General features: G+C 37.9%; 2 protein-coding genes across 3 annotated transcripts in view; both read left to right on the forward strand.

Moving 5' to 3' along the window:
* arid3a (AT-rich interactive domain 3A) overlaps positions 1-3137 on the forward strand; it is a 45303-nt gene extending 42166 nt beyond the window's left edge. Inside the window, exon 9 of the mRNA XM_061738554.1 lies at positions 1094-3137. Coding sequence (XP_061594538.1) covers positions 1094-1257 — 164 coding nt within the window. The 3' untranslated portion in view covers positions 1258-3137. The remainder of the gene's footprint in view (positions 1-1093) is intronic.
* An 8155-nt stretch (positions 3138-11292) lies between these two features.
* Positions 11293-21437, forward strand: ctdspl3 (CTD (carboxy-terminal domain, RNA polymerase II, polypeptide A) small phosphatase like 3). Of its 2 annotated transcripts, none has more exons than XM_061738556.1 (11): positions 11293-11554; positions 14242-14347; positions 14487-14627; positions 15802-15916; positions 16166-16277; positions 16778-16864; positions 18571-18633; positions 18823-18902; positions 19044-19170; positions 19438-19533; positions 20949-21437. In XM_061738556.1, exons 1-11 carry the CDS (start codon positions 11420-11422, stop codon positions 21012-21014), a joined length of 1128 nt encoding a protein of 375 aa, XP_061594540.1. In that variant the 5' UTR covers positions 11293-11419; the 3' UTR covers positions 21015-21437. The 2 variants fall into 2 exon arrangements, with proteins under 2 accessions (XP_061594540.1, XP_061594539.1); XM_061738555.1 differs by having other exon boundaries at positions 11294-11554; positions 14242-14356.
* The last annotated feature ends 1242 nt before the right edge of the window (positions 21438-22679 follow it).

Consider the following 22679-nt stretch of genomic DNA (forward strand, 5'->3'; position numbering starts at 1 on the left):
CACACACACACACTGTACGTACATAATATACATATACACACAAACATACAAGTACACATACATACATACATACACACACATACACTCTTTTTTCGTTATATTTCTTAATTGTGCTGACAACATATAAATAAATAATAATTAACAAAAGAAAAAATATATAAATATACATATATATATATATATATATATATATATATATATATATATATATATATATGTATATTTATATGTTCTTTATACAGAAAGAACATTCAGTACAGTAAAAATAGATCAAAAATAAAGCAACTAAACAAAAACAGCCACCACACTGAAACAAAACCAAACTGAACAAACACATACAAGGAACTTAAATACTGGCTGATGAGACCAATGACACACCGGGGTAAATCACTAAACATTGTTAACAAATAACCTACACAAATCTAAACAAACAGTGGGGATGGCAGTTGCTCTAACTTAATTCCTAAATATAAAATTAGACTAATGAACTTAAATTATAGTGAATATTTACACAAACAACCCATGATTTCCCCCCCATGATGTAGCTGCCCTTGGTACAGTCCCAATCGCTTTAATTTCTGGCAGCTGCATCCTGGAGTCTCCGACGTCCCCTCAGACATGGCTCGCCGCACCAATAAACCATAAAAATATACAAAGTAAACCAAATGTGCGTGCTCCAAATTGAACTTCTGGATTTCAACATAATATAAATAAAGGTACAAAATAAACCATAGTGTTGGTGCTTGATGTTACAGCCATTTATAGCTGTGGGGCTGCACGTTAGCATAAAGATGACTTTATAAATGTTTACTCACTTTTTAATGTATTTTTTAGTACTAATTGTCAACCTTCACGTGCGGAAAGTTCTAGATGCTGAAAGTATTTTTCTTTACCTTTTAAACAGAGTCTGTTTAGCTGAAATCTTAATGCTACAGCATCCATCTCCTGGCTGCTCATTTGTGCATAAATTTACTAAAAGTCATGTGTAAATCTATCTTTTCATTGACTTTTAGAAGTATTTCTGTGTAGAAAAATGTAATAGTTTTTTTTTTTTTGGTGAAATGTTTGTCTTCTTGCATCTCTCTCTGTCCAGGCGTTCTTTTTGCCCAGGCAGCAGCAGGCTCGGCCTCATCCGGTGTGTCTGCGTCGTCCCTGCCCAACAAGCCCGTCAGCAGTCGTGTTGCTCCGCAGCAGCAGCAGCAGCAGCAGCAGCAGCAGATCACACCTACCTCAACCTCCAGCAACCTTTTGTCTTAATAAACTCATAGCCTTTCCATTTTTTTTTAATACCACGCTAAGAAAAGCCAAAAAGCAACCTCATTTTTCTACATCACGTATGCCAAAAAAGAGAAGAACCATCATCATAGAAAGACAAACTGAAATTCAGCTCACTTGAAGTACACTATTCTCAGGTTTTCTCTCACAAACTCACCTCTTTTGTTCTTCATCGCCAAAAGGATTTTGAAAACAAATACCCCAACTGAGAGCCAGTATATGCTTAACTAATACGTATGCACAACCTGTGAATTATTTATTTCTGCATAATTGTACAGATTATCGGAGAACAACAGAGAAGGTAATAACTAGGAAGGCTGAAGCATTGTTTACACACACAAACACAGCTACTGACTGACAATGATGTTTTATTTTTTTCCTTTAGGAGAGATTTTTATTTTAACGTTTCATTGTCATTATCATTATTGTTATTCTCTTTATTGTGTTTTAATGATTAATTCTTTAACTATCCTCTCGTTGCAGGAAGAATATATATTTAGAATTCTATTAAAAAAAGAGAGAAGTGTGAATATCCTCTATTTGTAATCAGAAAAGCTTTAAAGGTATGTGTTTGTTCTTCAGGGCATATAACAACGTACGGTTGTGACCTCATTTTGTGTAAAACCAGATAACCTTATTCACATGGCAGCCATTTTGGATCCCGGCGTGGGAGAACAAATCTTGCACAGGTCTGCGCTCTGGTTGTGTAATGAGATATGCGTCGTATCAGTGGCATTGGGTCTCCTGTGAATCCGAAGGATCTGCAGAGGGGCTTTAATCACCTATAGTACATTAGGTGCATTATTGATCCCGCGCAGACTTAAATTGGTAGGCTTCTACACATAGCTGTTTAATTTGTTGTGTTTGTTCTTCCAGACAGGTGGCTAATTTAAATCTGAAATCCACTCCTGTTTGTTGACATAAGGCCAGTTCAAGACATATCTATGCCAATTTCAGCGGTAGATTGTCAAGATTAGTGTTCACAATGGCTTTCTGTAGGAGTAAGGTCACTTGTGCTGGTAGTAAAATGAGCTAAATACACTGTTTAGGGTTCTTACTAATGAGTATAACACAAGTTTTCATGGTTGTTCTCAGGTTTCTTCTTCGCTTTGTAGAATTGCCTGCCGTCTTCTGTTACACTGGGCAGAGCATTGCATTTTCCAAATCATTCTCTGTGGAAAGATCAGTTTTTCTTCTCTCTGACCTGGTCTTATCGTTAGATCAGATGCATGCATGAATTTGTGGATAAAAGCTCTTCAATCAGAAATGTAGTGATTTCCTGTATTAAATTCACAGGAGTTGAGTGTCCACTAAATCTTTTACTGTGGAGATGCTCACATGGACAATCAGGTGTCAGGAGATACAATCTTGGCCTCAGAAGAAAGCCGACAGGTATTTCAGCTCGAGTCTTTACTTTTTTTTTTTTTTGTATAATAGATTACAGATGCTTTTAATTTTTTTTGTGCAGCTTCGTGTTTTTGCATGATGTAGTGCTTCTTCTGATCCAAGTGCTTCTTATCTCGTCCTGTGACGTGGACTGGGTCTCCTCAAGACCAGTGCGTCACCCCATTAAAGATCTAGCAAAGAATGTGTTGTAATCCCGGGACGCTGCAGCTGTGGCTCAGTTGGGCCTTTAAATAATGAGCTGAGCGGTAACCGTAGCTGTGGCCGTGTTTGCTCGTGTCTTTGTGTTTGTGCAAGCTCTCCAGTTTGATTTATGGCAGAGGAGACACCACGTCACTTCATAAGTAGCTGTGTCTCTGCATTTTGAAGTAGATCAATCATTGAGCTTTTTGAACTTTAACCTGTGTTACCCCTCTGGACTTTTGCCTGTTAAAGATTGTTACTACCCCCCCCCCCCCCCCCCCCCCCCCCCAAAAAAAAAAAAAAAGTTAAATCCATAGCTATGCCAAACAGCTTGGTTCCAGCAAAACATTAAGAAGGAAATAAATCAGGCTTTGACCACGGGATCTGTTCTGAGGCCCTAAACACAGCTTGAGATGACCAGAGAGCGAGCAGTACCTCCGTCTAATCAGTTTTTACTGTTCCAGTCAAATATCACCATATGACTGTCATGGCTTTGATTCTAGCCTCGCTTCTTGGTGGGAAATCACCACCAGCTGCAGCACAAACACTGGTCACTTTTAAAAAAAGTAGGCCAACTCTTTGTACTCAGTTAAGGGCCATGCTGTCATCAGAATGTTGCTTTTAAATGAAGTACATCAGTAAATGAGCTGGAAGGAGGATTGGACAGCAGGGGCTTTGTTGTACCGCAGAACAGAAGAGGAAAGTGGTTGGGCGCATATTTATTTTAAGTTCTAAAAGATATTGACATTTGAAAGCGAAGCGGCTCCTGAAACCAGTTGTGTTGAAATCCAAGGTTTTATATCATAATGACAAAAACCCCCTCGACTGCTGTTACACCGTGATCTGGCCACACTGATGGGAAAATGTAGCATTTACAAACTAAATATGCTGCTTTTTTTCCCCCTAAATCTGTTGTATGTCTGATCACATTTGTAAGTTTTAAAAATTAATATTTAATTTAATATATTCATGACGTGATTTAAAGGTAACTTATCCATTTGAAGTCCACATTTCAGCGCACTCCGAGGCCACAGAGAAGGAGAGTTTGGCTCTGACAGAGTTTTATCCAGTTTTCGACTCCACTGTCCATTATAATTTAAGTATTTAGCACTTGTATTATTTATATGGTGACACAAGCTCTATTCTCAAGGTTTTGTAGCACTCAGATAGGAAACCAGAAGTGGTGAATTTATAGTTTTTAACAGCTAATCCTAGCTTTCCAGATTACATTTTAATAATGACATTTTGATGCAGGTTCATTGCTTGTTTGACGTAATGGTTTCTGTGGTCATGGTGTTGTTTGCATACAGTGCTGCACCACAGGAATACAGTAAAGTTCTCAACTAAACACCAGGTAAAAATGACTTGGGAGTGACTGGCACATCCTTTCCTCCCAGGCTCCTCGGTAAAAGCAGATCACACATTTTCTGATGGAGAAGGATGGTTTTATGTTGGAGTGATGGCTTACAGAAAGGCCAGTGTTTTTCCTCTGACCTCTGAGCTGCAGGTGTCAGAGCTGCTCGTAATGGCCGACAATCAAATAAAGACGCGATGCAGCTGAATGGGTATAGGTTTGTTGGGGGATGGCGGTTGGAGAAAACTAAATTCAATCAATCCAGATCTAAAGGATCAACATTGCTTTTTTAGATTTGACCCTCTGACCTCTTGGCCCCCAAGGCAACGTTCAAGCACCTGCCCCCCTCCAGCCAATCCATGTTTATTGTATATCTATTGAGTGCTTCTGTGAGATATTTGCATTTGAACAGTGGAGGTACTGCAGCTCTTCTCTCTTTCTGTCCATGGCAGCGTTTTCAGGAAAGGTTGGCATGTTTTCTTTTTAATCGTGTGGTAGCGACAATCACGGGACATTAAGGCAACACTGTATACCTCTTAACACTCTCGACATCCCTTCAACGAAAACCAAGCCTCGTTTCTACCTCAAGGAATAAAGCTTTGACAGATTGCTTCGCAATAGCCACAACAGAGAATCCTGCTGCAGACTTGAGTTCATGCAGGAAAACCTCACCATTTTGATGTTGATGTTGGCTCGCAAAGACGGAAAGAGATTGTAACAACCACAGACAATCAGATATCAGCTAAATATGACATCCACCTTTTATTAGAAAACCATTTTAGTTATGCAAGGACAATGACAGGCTCCTTTTGGAGCTTGAACATCTATGTTAAGAGCGCCCCCCAGTGGAAGGATTTTATATGGTGCACAATAAGTTTAGGTTTCCTAAATGGGAACACATTGGACTCCGAACGCGTCAAATATCACATTCACCTCAGTTAAAAATACTCGTAGTGTATCTCTGTATTCTCCCAATTTTTATTTTTATTTTTAAGATTTTGTTTTTACTATAAAAGCCCCAGAATCGGCGTTCAGATGGTCACGAAACACTAATACTCCTCAAACTGGACAAACTGGTAGCTCTTTAAAGCATTCAAATTAACCAGTAATTTTTTTTAGAAAGGAAAAAAAGGAATTAAACAAATGGTCAGAAATAATGAACTCTGTCGTTCTCATGTTTCTGAAGCTGTGATGAAGCAGGAGCCTCCACATCAGAGGCAGCTAATACCTGATATGAAAATGATTTGTCTTAACCATGTAGCACCTGCTAGAAAGCCTGCGCTTGTTCTGAGTTTTGTAAAATCAAATTGTGGTTCTGACTGGTATTTGTTTTCTTTTCTTTTATTTTTGTCTGAACTCTGAATTAGTTCACACTCACAAACATTTGATAGGATGCTCACTCAAGACCTTTTTTTTATGAAAAGCTTGGATTGATTTCTAAAGTCTGCTCGCTTGATGCTGTTGAACAGACTGGAACAAACACTTAGCAATGTGCATTTTGTTTGTCTTGAAGTTCAATTTTCCGACCACTTTAATAATATCAGCACAAAACCTCGGTCTTCTTGCGACTGGCTTGCACGCTCCTTGTCAGACCTTCATGTAAGAACATCACAACCTTTTGAAATATTGCTGCTTTATATTATCCCACAAGAGCTGTAGATAAAACAACCTTGTACAGATCTTACCTGGATCAGGGCGTCTTGCATGGAAAAAGAATTGTGGACCCCTGTTCCCACATGCTACCCACATGCTACCGACATGGACATTCAGCTGGAACTTTTACGGGTCGAGGTGGATGTGGGTTCAGGGCTTTGACTGGACTTTATCACTGACTTGACTTCCAACAAGTGGACTGTGGGCAGGGAAATCAACAATGAGAAAAATAACAAGATGCCTTCTGCTGTGACAATTGTATGAATTAACCTGTATTGCTAAGATTCATTAAATAGATTATTTCTGAATTGTGGCTTTTTAGGGCTATGGATTATATTGTGTTTATATTGTTTGTTTTTGCTATTTCTTTGCTTTTTGTTGACATCCTTTTAGCAACTGAGGCACACAGAGATTACTTCTAGAGCAGATTTATGAATATGATGATGATGATGATGATGATAATGTGATTATTTTAGGGAAGCATGTGTTTTGTGCGTGCGTTTGTGTGTATGTGCGTGCGTGTGTGAACTTTAGATGTCTTTGAATATTCAGAACGGAAACAAGGCGTGTCTCTTGTGTCTTACAACTTCTCAGGAAAATCTACCTCTACCTCCAGTTTGATGCATTTAACCCGGTGAGGGCTCAAGTTACTGTTCAGCGGGAGAGGGCACGAGGACGGGCATCTGGGTGTGAAATGAACTTCAGGGTACCAGACCAGAGTGAACGCTGTGAGTCAGCTGTACTTTTAACTCTGCTGGATGGGGAAACATCCTCAGCTCAGATATCTTCTTTTGAGTTTCATTTCCAACACCAGGATGGCTCCCTCTGCCTTCTCCTCTTGTCTTTGTTACACATTTGTAACACTTCTGCTGTTCATTTGATTTGAGCACCAACAACAGGGAACCTCCAGCTCAACAGCTAACTACTACTAGTACTTCAAGCAAGTACAAGTACTGCTTCTCGTACCACTGTTAGTACCGCATGTCTGTTGTTTTTGTTTTTTTTGGAGTTTTTTCTGTCTGGTATCTTAAGGTGTGCTTTCTCTTTTTCTATAATTGATAAAAGTTTTTGATGAATGGGATGTTTCCCGGTAACCACGGTATCATTGAAGTGGCAGCGGGGGAATGCAACTGTTTTGTTTTTTTTTCGTTTTGTTTTTTTTTCCTGAAAGGTGAGGAATTTCTCACCTTTTTCCTTCTAGATTCTTGTCTATTTACTCAAGATGTGTTTGTGTGAATACTTTTATTTTGAATCTGAAATTAATAAAATATCATCTTTCCTAAATGAAGCCACGGTTTTTAGTGTCATTTGCGGTCTCATGGGACAGGATCTTTTAGCTTGTCCTGTATTTTTATTAACCACAGAATCGGCGTTGGGTGATCAAGTGCAGTCTGAAAACCACTGTTTTAAAACAGCTTTGCTTTACTCCTGCAAGTGTGTGGAGCTCTGCTGGAGGAGGAGAACGCCGATCCTCTGAAGATCTCATTACAGACATGGACATTTGCTTAGCGTGTCGACTAATTTGTTCAGGCACGTTTGATTAGTTGTTGTTTTTAATTATTCTGTTGAAGCGCAATTCAAAAGCAGTGTTTAATTTCCATCAGTCAGTTTTCAGTAAATTATTATTTCTCTTTACCTTTGTCAGTTTCCAGTTATTTCAGGGAATGTTGTGGATTTTTTTTTTACCTAATGGAGGGTAAGAATAGATTTGTCCACGTCTGTAAATATTTTGATGCTTGTAGTGTTGGAGAGTTATTTCCCATCTGTCCCACAGGTGTTCCACTGGATTTTAAAGACTATGAGGTTCTCTGCTTATAATTCACATCACTTTTATGATGATGAATTGATTCAGCGACCCCTTATGTCCTGTGAATGGGAGTGTTGTCATTCTGGAAGAGACCACTCCGGGATGGAAATGTTTCAGCATATTGATTTGCAGTGATCCTTTTCTCCGAGGGAACGAGTGGAGCCAAACCAATTAAATGCCTTCAACTGCACAACCAAGCAGTTCCATCCCCCTCACTGTAGAGGTCAAGAGTTCAGGTGTCATCTAGATGTTACCGATGGGTTTTTAAATCAAGCATTCTATATGCTCATAATTAGGTAATAATAATAATAATACATTTTATTTATAAGTGCCTTTCATGAAACCCTAGGACACTTTACAACATATAGATAAAACGACAACAATGGATAGAGTCAGCAAGTACAAGAACAAAGGACAGGGTAGTTTGTATAAACCATCAAACCCTATTAAGGGTGGGAGGGGACAATGGGCTATCGTGGTTGTGTTCAGGTGAAAGGCGGGCCTCTCTGAGCACCAGTCCCTCAGGATTACAGAGCATTAATGATCCCCTTAGCAATGATGGGAGCGACAGAGAAGCCAACATTTAATTTACAACAAAATGAGTCCAAAACAAAAATGATGTACTCCTATCTGTGCTTATTCATAATTATGTATAGTGTATACATTTACGGTCAGATAAATCTGCTGTTAAGAAAAAAAAAAAGCTTCACTTTTAAAAATATTATAGTTGAAGCATGAAGCGGCAATTTATTGGAAAAGAAAAAAGTCCAAGAAGCTCAGCTGTGAATTGAAATGTTGAGGGTTCTCTGCAGTTTTAAGACCATTTCCAGTTTTCAGTGATTCATTTCTTACTCACAATGGATTTACCTCCTTCCTCATACAAAGATGGTGCAAAAACAACACAGCGACAGAATAGTCGATAGAGCTCTAAAGCAGTGTTTCCCAACCCTGTCCTGCGTGTCTTAGATGCTACCCTGCTTCAGCACACCTGATTCAGATGAACAGTCATCTCCAGCTTGTCATCAAGGTCTGTACAACTCTCTTCATGACACAGCTCCTTGTAGGGAAACAGGGATACATATACAACATGCAGGACAGTCTGACCCGAGGACCGGGGTTGGGAAACACTGCTCTAAAGCAACCTACCTTTATTTGATCATATCTGCAAGTTGACTGGAGTTGTTCTGTGAAAAATAACTTTAATGGATCTAATCAAGAACGTATACAGTTGTCTATGAGCATTTGGTCACTACCAGATTAGGATTTTCTTTGAACAGTTGAAAAACAACCATAATAGGATCAAACATAACCATCTGTTATGTGGCTAAACATGGTGAAAGCAATATTATGGTGGGGTGTCTAACTTTCTAAAACTCAGCACATTCACAAGACTTGAGGCTGACACTGGTATTTCGGCTTAATCAATCAACATTAATCTTTTATCAAAACTACAGTGGTCACCATTGTTATGAGCATATTCTTTTCAAGATGTCTTAAAGCTTGGGTGTACGATTTTACATATTGTACATTTTTATCAAAATCATTTATAAGGTTGTTATGGCCCAATAGTGTTACCTATGAAATATGATTAGCAAAAAGAACCAAAAGAAAATATTTCTTCTATCTGCTGTAATCCTGCAGAAAGCAGGATTACAACAAAGCAACATTTAACATATATAAAATATTTATTTGCACAGACATCTCTTTCTGGTTGGTAGACTATTTTATTTATTATTACTCTGCAGACCCCTCACACCCAGGACAGTCTGTTTGAACTCCTCCCCTCTGGACGGCGCTACAGAGCTCTGTAGCCAAAACCTCCAGACACAGACAGTTTCTTCCCCCAAGCTGTTGCTCTTATGAACTCTGATCACTCATAGAGCCTCAGAGAAATCAATCACTGTGCAATAATAATAATAATAATAATAATAATAACCACAATCATATGCTGTAACAATGCACCTTTCAATAACCATGTCTACCTCATACTGCTGCACATTTCACTTTTAACTTTTATATATGTTAATAAGAGCCTTTTGTCTATTACTGTTTGTAACTATTTAAATCTGGGTTCAGTGAGCGAAAAAAACAAATTCCCTGTCTGGCATGTTCATATTTGGCCAATAAAGCTTATTCTATTTAGATTCTATTCTTTCTATTAATATCTCCCAACATTTATTTCTCAGTGAGAGATGTTGTGGAAATCTACTGTAATTAGTTGTGCTTTTGTTTTTTTTACATGTTTGCAAATTAAAAACATAGCGCAACATTGTTTCTGTGCTAACCCAGATGTATCGTGCCACACATGAATACAGCCCACAACGTGACCTGTGGCTAGCAGATGAAACTTTAGAACATATGTTTTTCCTGTGTCCAGAAACTTCTGGTTAGAATTAAGAAACTGGTTAGTACTTAGAATAGAGGACATATCTCTCATATTTTTTTCTATATAGATAACTTGAAGTCGAATGTATCTGACATAATACATATAGTTATTCTCATGGGTAAATATCATATTCATTGTAGTAAGTGGAGGAAAAGCAAACCCTCCTTTAAGTGGTTTTTAAATTATTTTAAATTATTCTTTTTATCCCTAAGAAAAATAGACTCCAGCAAAATGGCTAAAAAGATCTGTGACGATATATCTTGTTTTCTGCTTTTTTGATGCATGCCTCAGTCCTTGCTCCTCTTTTTGGCACTTTTGTTTGCCTAATTTTAAAAACTGTGATACTTTTATAGTTTGCACTTTATAAAAACCCCTTTTTGTCTTTTATTTCAATATATAGTTAATTGTTTTTCTATATAGTTCTATATTTGACAGCATCTCATATTATGTTTACTAAGTATACTATCATGGCAGTTTGGAAGCAGCAGAAACTGCTTCCAAACTGCATTCAGGATTTGTTCCAAATTAAAGAAACCCGCTATGATCTGAGGAGGAAACTCATGTTTGAGATGACGACAGCAAGAACAAATATTAAAAAAAAGATGTACATCAATTAAGGCAAGAGAAATATGAAATAGTTGTGACAACGACCTAAAAATGTGCAGTTCTATCTACAAGTTTAAGAAAATGTTTAAAGAAAATATTGTAAATAAATATAAAACACTATAACTATAAAGTGTATTATCAATTTTAGAATGTGAAATGTCCATTTTATATTTTGTCTTATTTATTTTTGTCTTCTTTATGCATTGTTTGTTTCCACGGATTAATGCCAATGTTTCTGATTTAAGCTGATCACAAGAGAAAAAAGGTAGCCTACACCTTTTCGGCAAAAGCAATGTTTATTTTACTTTTTTCATTTTGTTTTGAAAAATAACTTGTACTTTTCGAAATAAAGACACTTCATTCATTCATAAATTAATTCATTAATTAATTCATTAATTCATTAATTCATCATCCTTACGAGAAGATGTTTAATTACTGTTCTATGTTGTTTTATTGTGTTCAATAAAGAAGAAAAAAAAGAAACGTGACCTATGGCTGCGTGTCACGTTGAACGCACCGCCCGCTCGAGCTGTCCAGCAGCGACGAACCAGACGCACCCCAGTGCATTTAAACACGTTCCGTGATTCGAGAAGACGCGCGGTTGGTTGAGGTGGGCGGAGTTATCTCCACCAAACAACTGTGTAGAGAAGAGAGCGGGGTGGGAGGAAATGAGCAGACCCGCACGGACGGTACAGCAGTAACGGGAGTCTGCGTTTTAAATGCTGCAAAGTCCCATCAGAACAAGACAAAAATGAGACTTAGGTCTCGAAAAACCACCTCTGCTGCTGCGGGGACACCGAGGAACCTCCGGCCTCGCTGCAACAAGAACACACCGAGACGGACGCGCCTGTCGGGCTCCGAGACTGAGAGCCCGCAGCAACCGAAGGTAACAAGTTATGATGCTAACTTTGTGTTTCAAGTGACCATCATCGACAAACTTAGTGGTATTAGTCAAATAAATAAGTGAATAACTTATTAAGATAAATGGCACGGCTTGTAATCGCTTGGTGTTGTAAAGGTGAGCTAATGAAGCTAACCTGCCCGGTTCAAATGAGTGGCGCTGCTGCTAACTGCAGTTAAGGCTGATTTATGGTCCCGCGTTACACCGACGCAGAGCCTACGCCGTAGGGTACGCGGCGACGTACACCGTTCTGCGTCGATTAACGCGGAACCATAAATCAGGCTGTAGCTGCTGCTGTTGTTGTGGTTGTTGTGGTCGTCCAGCAGCATCTGGACGAGAGGCTTCTGCTTCTGCTGCTGGATCTTTGGGGAAGGTTACACTTTACATGGACAAAGTGTTGCAGCAGACCTTTCCCCCCGTGAAAGTCACATAGTTCAGTTTTTGTTGGGACATCCGCGCGATTGATTCAAAAAATATCATTTTTAAAACGCGTCTGTAGGCGTCGCTGTAGCAACTTGCTGTCTTTAGGATTGTTTTATTCATTATAAGCAGAGTAGTCAAAAGTATTCGCATTCATTACTCAGGTAGAAGTATAGATACTAGAGTTTAAAAATACTCCTGTAGAAGTTAAAGTATCATCTCAAGTTTTTTACTCAAGTAAAAGTATAAAAGTACTGGTTTCAAAACTACTTAAAGTATAAAAGTAAAAGTAATGTGAGGGGGGAAAAAGCCATTAAGGACAAAAGCCATTGAAAATGAATGTATCTTAGTATAATGCAAATATATTAAAGAACCATATATGTGTACTATTGAGCATTAACATGTGTTTCAGAGAGCAGAAGATATGAGTTGCCTATAAGTATTGTAATGGTGCAAAAAGTCAAACTTCAGAGGCATGTTATCTTTTATCCTAACGTTTATTGGAATGTACATCCAAGTTTAGTTGCAGGAATCTGAGGGCAACGGATGTAAGAACAAAACTGGACAAGAACATCTGAGCCATAACCACAACCAAATTCACTCTATCCGGATGGAGCAATATAACTGGATAGTTTTTTTTAAAGGCCGAAATGAAAAAGAGTAACGAGGCTGTTTTTTAAAATGTAAGGAGTAAAAAGTGCAGATAATTGCGAGAAAATGTAAGGAGTAAAAGTAAAAAGTCGCCTGAAAAATAATTACTCCAGTGAAGTAAAGATAACCAAAATTTCTACTTAAGTAAGGTAACGAAGTATTTGTACTTTGTTACTTGACACCTCGGATTATAAGATCAACAGGGTAATGACTTTGGCAACTTTTTTTTTTTTTTTTTTACCTATTTTTATTTAATTGCACCTCCAGTAAAAGCGCATATCAAAATTATGAGGTGAAGAAAAACTATTTTGATAGATAGATCTTTATTGTCATTATCACTATGTACAACGAAATTAAAAGTGCTCTCCAGTCAGTGCATCATATAAAAATAAAATAACTGAAAAATAAATCGATATAATTAAATTAAAAAAAAATATATATATAGACACATTCACCCCTCCACACATTGATCAACACACGGACATTACAAGAACTTTCATCAACATACAATATTTTTTTGTTATTGCACATTAGCTCCTGTTTTTGTTAAGAGTGGTTATTGCTGTTGGATAAAAGCTGTGTTTGAGTCTGTTTGTCCTTGTTTTCATGAGTCTGTATCGTTTCCCAGATGGCAGCAGTTCAAACAGTGAGTGTCCAGGGTGTGAAGTGTCTTTTAATATATTTTGGGCTTTTTTTTTGACTAGCTTAAGATTTTCAATCATTATTTTCTTATGGGAACACTTTAGATTTCATAAATGAAATTAAAGAAAGGGAAAAACACATTTTCTTCTTTGCTGAGCTCCGCCAAAAGGCCAGCTCAGTGGGACAGTGCAGGATAGTATGCGGTATACAAATATGTTGACTTTGTTTACTTGGAATTTCCTTCTTGAAGATTAAATTATATGAAATTAAATCTTATTGTGGACCAAGGTGCAAGTTTCACACGCCTCATGAACCCTGGTCAGATGTCAAACTGTAATAAGTCTGCATGTTTCAAAGTGTTGTATATCTATGAAACCTGATGTTGTACACGCGTCTGTAGGTGGCGCTGTAGAAATGTACTGTCTTTAGGATGGTTTTATTAAATCTATTTGGAGAAAATAGTGACTGGAGTGTTTAGTTTAGAAAAAACAGAAAAACCTGTAAACTCGCTCCCCTGATTTTCAACGGGACAATCTGCATTTACCAACTCTTGGGTATAAAACATTTACATCTCATGGCAGCTTGGTCTGCAATCATAAGACCTTTTGTCTTGTGATACTTTGCTATTTTTCCATCCCAGTTTGGGGTTGTGAGATTTGCTGTTCATGATCTGCTGGCTGGGCTTGAGAGATTGATCCAGTGGGAGAGGATTAGTCCAGCTGTGAGGTGGCCGTAGTAAAGTAGGTCACTATAGGGCATTACATTCTGCCTTGCATGTTGTATAAACAATTTAAGCCAGCAAAATTGACATACTTTTGAGTGAAAGTTGAAAGCAAAATTATTTTTTTTACTGATACAGGTATAATTAAAGCAAGTGACAGTAATTAACTGTATTATGTTGTTTTTTATTTTATTTATTATTGCACCCCACCCTCACCCACCCATATTTCGCTGTATAGGATGAAGTGACCTTGGATAACCATTCGGATGATGAAGTTCCCATCATGATGAGGCGGCAGCTGCCTCGTGGGCGAGCAAGAAAGAGGGCAATTGCTGTTGATGACCGTGAGTCAGGTAGAGTTCTAACAATAATGGCATTTATCTCTGTTAGAGGTAAAGTCATAATGCTCCTAAATTCCACCGTTATGATTATTAGTTGTTTGCCTTTTTCCCATGATTGATTGATTGTTTTCTTCTGGTTTAGAATCGGCTTTCAAGACTCCACTAAGGCCTATAATGCGCCAAGAACAGATGCTGTCGGAGATTGACGTATCAACTCCTCTTAACGCAACGGCCAGAAACATCTATTCGCCCATAGTCCGTTTCCTTACACCCAGCAAAGAGAGTAAGTACCCTTGACTGCTGCACTGAATTCAAGGCATGACGGGCAAAAATGTCACCCTAAAGAATTAAATGGACTGTTTTTTGTTTTGTTTGTCAATTTCCAAGTTAATATATTAATATTTCAAAGTATATTTTTCCAATATAATGTCAGTGTTGGTGAAACCAGTGAGTATGGTTGGGGTTGACTGCATGGAATTTCATGAGCACCAGAAGCTTTATGCCCGATAACTTGGGCGCATTCACCGTATTAATGTTTATTATTCACAAACAATAACATGGGCAATTTTAAAACAACTGTTCTTAACAATAAATTACCTACTTAAGCAACAGATGCAATAATAATACAAAGGACTAGTACAATACATTTCTCACTTTTTTCACCTCCAAAATCAACACCATACATTCTTTTCTCTCTTCCTTTAGTTATCTTTTACCACTTCGGGCCCTGTAAGACATTTCTCCGATTTTACTCCTCTCACACAGAGACGGGTAGAGGATCTCATCCTCCTGTCCACTGAACCCTCGCCCTGCAATCTTGGCTAAATCCATTGTCATCTCTTGAAGCCCTCCCTATGCCCTGAGATTCTCGCTAACCACCTGCCCATTTCCAACCTCCTCTTTCTCTCAGAGGTTTTGGAGAAAGTAGTTACTACCCTGACCGGGGACCAGTTGTGCTCCTTCAGCCTTTGTGAAACGTTCAGAAAAGTCAAGATTTTGCCATAGCACTGAGAAAACCGTGGTCCAGGTCACTAATGATCTGCTGGTGGCTTCTGGTCAGGATTCTTTATGCACCTCATCCTCCTGGGCCTCTCCGCCTTCAAAACTTTGGATCACAGCATCATTTTGGACCGCTTAAAACTCTTCATTAAACTTTCTGGAGAATGCTAAACTGGGCTTCCACATTGTCACCTGTGGCGTTCCTCAGGGGTTGGTCCTCAGGTCGACCATTTTCACCATCTATTTGCTCCCCCTGGGCCACATTATCCATTGCTGCGGTGATGATACTCAACTCTGTCAGGTTGCGACCCCACAAACACACACAAGTGATACTTTGTTGTAGCACTTGGACATTTACCTGGAAATGTAAAGTGTAATATAAATGTATTATTTTTAAAACCTGGGTTATAGAAGGTTATCTATTTGGTATGCTTTTAATGAACTGATTTTCTTTCCAGATATGAAGTGTCCAGGAACTGGCAGCAGTGTTTTGCTGAGCCCAGAACAAGGTGTATTTGGTTATGGTTCTATTGACCTGCTGGCTGGAGATGAGGACGAGGATGTCTTTGATCCGTAAGTGTGATTCTCTCTTCTGCTACTGATGACGTCTCCTCCCCAGACACTAGTGGAGGTGGATGTTGACTAGCTAAAGGTTTTCAATCGTTATTTTATTATGGGAACACTTTAGATTTCATAAATGAAATTAAAGAAACGGAAACATAAATTTTCTTCTATTTCTTCTTTTCTGTATATCTATGAAACCTGATGTTGTACACAATTGTCTTGGCAATTCTTCTTCCTATACACTATCTTCTATTTTAGACTTGCCTTCATCAAGAACATACCGTCACAATCTCAGCATTCCCGTCCCCGTCTCAGAGACATTCCACCCAAGACCAGGAGCACTCCAGAGGCCACGCTGGTGGTGGACCTGGTGAGTTTAATCATCCTTCGGCTTTCTGTTTACTGTACTTTACACAGCAGGTTGGGTCACAGTAATGTCAAATGTGATAAATTAACATCATTATTATTATTATTATTATTATTACTACTATTATTTCGTGATTAGCACATAGGTTGTTTGAATCAACTAGTATCAGTATCAGGGAAAAAATAGATCTGTTTATACCACGCTTGTCTGCAAATATGAGAGGCACAACTGAGGTAAATCTAATGTAAATATTGTTTGCTGGTTTGTTTATGGGAGGTGTCGCTTTCTATATCCCACTTTACTGTGACTAGATCTTGGTGCATGAAACCATTAGATATATATATATGTCTTTGTGAGAATCGATGCTACTGCATACTTGTTTGCAAACTCTTATGAGTGGACAGCAAATGTAGTTTCTCTGAGCCACTAGCTGTATATGGTCATTGGTAACAGCTGTGGAAGATGAAGAGACAACAACTAAGTGTAACTGTCTGTTCTTGCAGGAGGAGACCTTGATGTTCAGTTCTTTGAATGTGATTGAAGAAGCAGATTACACCTTTCACGCAGCTTTCCAAGATCATCAGTATAAGGTGACCACTTGGTTAATATGAATGCATAAATGAAAAACTTTTCAAACTGTTTTAACTTCAGCTCTGAGCAAAGCAGAGATCGTTTAGTGCAGTTTATTTGTGTAATCCCGCCTCACAATGAAAATCCCTTTAATTATATCCAGTTATTATTCCACTAGTATTACAGAGCTGTTTCATTGAAATTCATATCCAGTTCAATTAAATTAATATACAAATAATGCAAATCAATTTAAAAATACATAAAGGGAGAGGGAGATACGCAAAGGTAGTGGCAGTAATAAAGTATTAATGGCATATAGCTACATGCATGAAAAGGAGGAAAGGAGTGTTATCTAAGTCCTAAGATCATAATAAGGATGACCTTAGGACATCCTGAGACAGCCCTAACTAAAAGCTTTATGAAAAAGGAAAGTTTTAGGTCTACTTTCTAAGAGAGGGATGGTGTCTGAGCCCCAACACAAGCAGAAAGCTGGTCCCACAAGGGAAGGGCCGACAGCTGAAGGCTCTGCCTCCATTCTAATCCTGGATTTCACAGGAAACCGACATAGAGAAGTTAAGAGAAACACATCTCCTGCTAAACCTCATCAGGACTCGCAGTGCAGCATTTTGGATCAGTTGGAGGTTGGTCAGGGTAATTTTGGGACACGCGTCTAAAATCTAGTAGCAGAAAGTGAATATTAAGTAACATATGCAGGAAATGGTTTTTCTGCAACACTGCAACTTCTTCAAATTTTGGATGTATTATGATGGTGAAAGAAGACGTGCCGATTTGTGAATTTAAGGACAGACCTTCATCAAGAGTAACCCCATGGTTCCTTGGAGTACCGTAGTACTAGATGTCAACATAAGACCATTAGGAATAAGTACCAGGTTAAGCTGCTTTCACAGCGCTCGGTAATTGAGTTCGCCGACTGGTCAGAAGCAAATCAACAACCATCGGTGGACACTAGTTAGCACTCAATCATTATGTTGGCATAACTCAAAATCACGGGGAAACCTGTTGGAGACCCATTTTCAAAGTCAGACAGATGTGAGGGATATTAGATACCTGTAGCTGGCAGAGAATCCCCATGTGAGCTACAGTCACCGTGAGCGAAACGAGAGCCTTCTCTACACAGATGTAGTTCCACATCAATGCAAAAACATCCTTGCAATGGAAATACCCTCAGAAATAGACAGTCTATTCTTTAATTACTCTGGTTGAGAGATGACAGCATTTTTTCTCTGAAAACCCGATTTTCGACCTAAATTTTTTTTTTGGTAAAACTACAAAAAACAATGGAATAAATTGTTTCAAATATTTTGTCTTTATTTTTAAAGTAAAATAACAAACACATTTCCCTATTGGGAATGAAGTGCAATTGAAATATACTGTAAATCCTCCTTGAGTTTAGTAAAGTGACATTTACAATTTTCTTGACCAAACAAAGATGACTAGACGAGCTCTGTCTGTATTGCAGCCAGCTGCAAAAAAGGAAAATCGATTTTCCGATTTTCCCTTTTTTTTAACATCGTCTTGATTAATAAATCCGATTTTAGATTTAAAATCATTTAATTGCACAGCCCTACAGTATAGTAATAATATAAATCTTTGAAGAATAAGACCAAGTATTTGCAAAAATGCTCAGTTATAAGATCAAAACAAAAATGAAGAAATGGATAACATGTTCAGTGATGCAGTTCTCCTTTCATCCTCCCCGAAACAGGTGTACATGATCCTACGACCACATGTAAAGGAGTTTCTGCAGGCCATGGCAAAAATATATGAGGTATGTGTAATTGGATGAGAAAACATAAAGGGGGAAAAATACAATAAATCAAAATGTTTGGTTGATTAATAGCTGGCTTTAGACAAGTTATGTCTGCTTTTCAGGAGGTTTGTTGTAGTATCCCCTTGATTTTTGGATGTATGCAATGCCCAGACTTGAACTGTAACAGTTTGTCTGTTTTTTTTCCAGCTGTTTGTTTATACATGTGCAAAGAAAGAATACGCTGAGAAGATACTGGAGATCATGGACCCCCAGAGAAAGCTGTTTCGGTACGCCTCCCAGAACACTGCTTCTGCATGTGTTTATATTTTACAGCTTAAAATATACCTCACTGTCAGTCAGGATTGTAGAAAGAAAATATAAGTTTGGCCTCAAGTGTTTAATGAACGACTTCTTTCTAATTCTTGTAGACATCGTCTGTACCAGGATGACTGTGCCTGTGTTTTGGGACACTACATCAAAGATCTCAGCATTCTCGGGAGAGATCCCAAAAAGACGGTGGTTCTGGACAACGCGCCTCACACATATCCGTACCATGTGAGTACCGGGGGGTTTTAGTTTTAAACTTCTGTTTCTTAACTTTTAAGAAAATTCCACAAGAAAACCTTGTTGCTTTTGAATTCTCAGTTGTCTTTGGTGCAGTCGTCTAAAGCCTCAAGTACTTAAATGATTTGAAAATGAAAATACTGCAATGTAAACTGGTATAGCATGATGTTTGCTAAATTAAACTTTATTTTTTGGGGTGCCTAAATTGTTACCCTTCAAACGGGCTCTGTCAAACTCCTAGTTTACGCTGTCTTGCAGCTAATGAACACGATACCCATCAAGAGCTGGTCTGGAGCGGCTGAGGACAGAGAGCTGCACAAGTTGATCCCCTACATGGAGAAACTGGCTAATGCTGTAAGTATCTTTCCCATTTGGTTTCAGTTCCACGTTTAGCGGTTTGACTCCAACAGTTTTCATACACTGCTGCCATTTCCCAGTTTTCTCCAAAAGCAAGAAGATGTTTTCAGAGAAAAATATCTAAACAATGACTCTACATAGCCTTCTCAGCCTCAAACAGGAAAAAAAAGCCGTTGGCAAAAAGCTGTTGAACATAGTGCAGCTGCAGCTTTTATTCTTCTCCTCATCTGGAAATTTTCACCCGATTATTATCATTTTTTTTTTTCTTTTATATAACATGTTTCTGCTGCCGCCAAGTGGTCACGGTGTGACATTGCATGTGTAACATACAGCATTTGTAAGGAAGGCACGTTCAAATTATGGACCCTTTACTAATAGAAAAACCATTGTTGCTTTAATGAAGTATAAAACCGCTTATTTTTTTAACACTGAGAAGTGTCATGAATCTGACATATTTATTATTCATAAAAACACTGTAGCCGATCAGGAAAGATCAACAAGACTTGTATACATTCTAAATGTCAATCTTAAACGCAATGTGCTACTTATTTGTGACTGTCTGCTTTTACTGCCCTATTGCATCTTATAATAAGTTCTGTGGGATCAAAATGTTAACTGTTGAAATAAAAATGGTTTTTATACATATATACACACACAAAAGTATTTGGGGGTTTTCAACTATTGCACAGAAGAAACAATTCATTTAAGAATGATTGAGGATATTTGTTATGATTTAGCCTTTAAGTATACAGGACTGTCTCAGAAAATTTGAATATTGTGATTTTCTGTAATGCAATTACAAAAATGTCATACATTCTGGATTCATTACAAATCAACTGAAATATTGCAAGCCTTTTATTTTAATATTGCTGATCATGGCTTACAGCTTAAGAAAACTAAAATATCCTATCTCAAATTAGAATATTCTGGGAATCTTAATCTTAAACTGTAAGCCATAATCAGCAATATTAAAATAATAAAAGGCATGCAATATTTCAATTGATTTGTAATGAATCCAGAATGTATGACATTTTTGTTTTTTTAATTGCATTACAGAAAATAAAGAACTTTATCACAATATTCTAATTTTCTGAGACAGTCCTGTAGACTTTTCAGCACCCTGATAGAAGGGAAATCAAATGATCAATTAGTATGACCTATAAGATGTGCTATAAGATCAGGACAGGTGGCATCAAATATATCAGAGGAGTGATTATAAGTCTGTGGAAGATATTTTCTAATATCTTTCAAGGTTTTACAGTGATTATTAGTGCAAACTATGATTTCTTTTGAGCTTTTCCAGGCACTTAGTTGTGCGTATAGCAGCTGCTTATCCGCAGCAACATCTGCCCGCTGTCTTTCCTGCTCCGGCTTCAGGAACGGTCTCAATATCTCCCGCTGTGTTTTTTCAGGAGGATTTTCAGGAGGTGCTGAAAAAGAGGAAGGATCACTTTCACAGGCTGCTGTCAGAGGACTGACAGGACCACCCCCACCCAACCCTCTTTCTGACTACTTCACGTGACTTTCACAGCTTATGTTTGCTTTTGTTTTGTTTTGGTTAAAAAGTCCAATCAGACTGAAATGGTGACCCTGCATACAGTTGGTTTGTGGTCTGCTCGCCCTCCTCTGTTCTCCCCGTTCATTTAAAGGATGACTGGTTTTCAGACGTGCTGCTGATCAAACGTCATTTAGACCCATATTTTCTCCAGGACTCATTCCACAGTCCGTAACTGCTAACCTGTGTATATATTAAACAAGACACAAATTCTTGTTCATTCTTGTTTATAGTTATACGTTTTTATTTATTGATTGTATTGTTAATAAACAGCTGATATCTGTACATTTTAGAAATTTCTTTTTCTATATGCAGTAAATTGATCCTAATAAAAATGGAAAATACAGCTCCGGTGCCTGTCATTGCTTTAGTTCAGACCGGGTTTAGTTGTTTGATATTTATATCGGATGTAAATCACTGAAGAAAAAGAGGCTGTTAAAGTGGCCGTGTCAGGTTATACGTCCTCCTTTTCAACCAGCTTCAATGCATCATCCTGATCAGAGAAACTCATTTTAGTTTGCATCTCCCTTCTGTCGACATCAGAGAGTAAAAGTACTTTTCCATTGAGCGAAAGGGAATTATATTACTAAGAAGAGCAACGGAAAGCAGATTCCTTGTGGCCACAAATTAATGTGTTGCTGTCACTGGGAACTTTCTCTTTTCCAAAGTAAAAAAGAGAAAATAAATCAAAAGAATTTGTGTCTGGGGTTTCATGTGTTTGACTTAAAAAGGAGTCGTCTCACTGTTGTAGAATAGTTAACTCTGTTTGAAAAGCTGCAACAATTAAGTCAAATATTTCACAACCTGAAACTAGATCATACAGCAGAAGTCACTGCAAATATTAAACAGCCACTGGTAAAACAACACAAGCTCTCTAAAAGGTCACTGCAGACGACTGGCTCCTTTGGGGCAGGTGTAAGTCTATATTTGAATAGTAAATCATGGTATTTCATATGTAAATGGCAGGGGTGGAAAGTAACAAATTACATTTACTCACGTTATTGTAATTGAGTACTTCTTATGAGTAATTTATAATTTTCTAAGTAGTTTTTGAAATATGTAATTTTTACTTTTACTCGAGTACATTTTGACCCAAGTATTTTACTTTGCTACATTTGAACCCCCTCACGTTACTGAGTACAACATTCATGATGAAAATCTTGTGGGTATTTTATTTTTGGTTTATTGTGAATAGCAGGATCCTGCGGGCATTGGGCATTTTATTTTGTGTTTGAATACTTGAATACTACTAAGGATCATGTTACTGAGCTCAGCTGAACTTTTACAAGTGTGGATAATATGCCTCGAAGTTAATTAAAACAACTTGTGCTGTATTTGATTCGTGACTCATCCTTTTTTTGCATTAAATAACTGAAAGTAACTTTTACTCAAATTCGATTTTAAATGAAGTACTTTTGTACTTTTACTCGAGTCAATTTTTAGATGAGTACTTTTACTTTGAGTATGATTTAAGCAAAGTAAAGATACTTTTACTCAATTACAATTTTTCAGTACTTTTTCCACCTCTGGTAAATGGTTGAAAGCACAAAAAGGACGCTGCGTTGTAGACCCAGTACTCGAGTTGAGG

Source organism: Cololabis saira, chromosome 13 (assembly GCF_033807715.1).
Source record: "Cololabis saira isolate AMF1-May2022 chromosome 13, fColSai1.1, whole genome shotgun sequence".
NCBI lineage: Eukaryota > Metazoa > Chordata > Actinopteri > Beloniformes > Belonidae > Cololabis > Cololabis saira.

Bases quoted from the DNA above. Each gene is read 5' to 3' on its own strand.
- ctdspl3 (XM_061738555.1), top strand. From the start codon at position 11,420: ATGAGACTTAGGTCTCGAAAAACCACCTCTGCTGCTGCGGGGACACCG. The intron at 15,917-16,165 runs GTAAGTGTGATT...CTTCTATTTTAG, and splicing joins GACGAGGATGTCTTTGATCC to ACTTGCCTTCATCAAGAACA. The intron at 16,865-18,570 runs GTGACCACTTGG...TCCCCGAAACAG, and splicing joins TCCAAGATCATCAGTATAAG to GTGTACATGATCCTACGACC.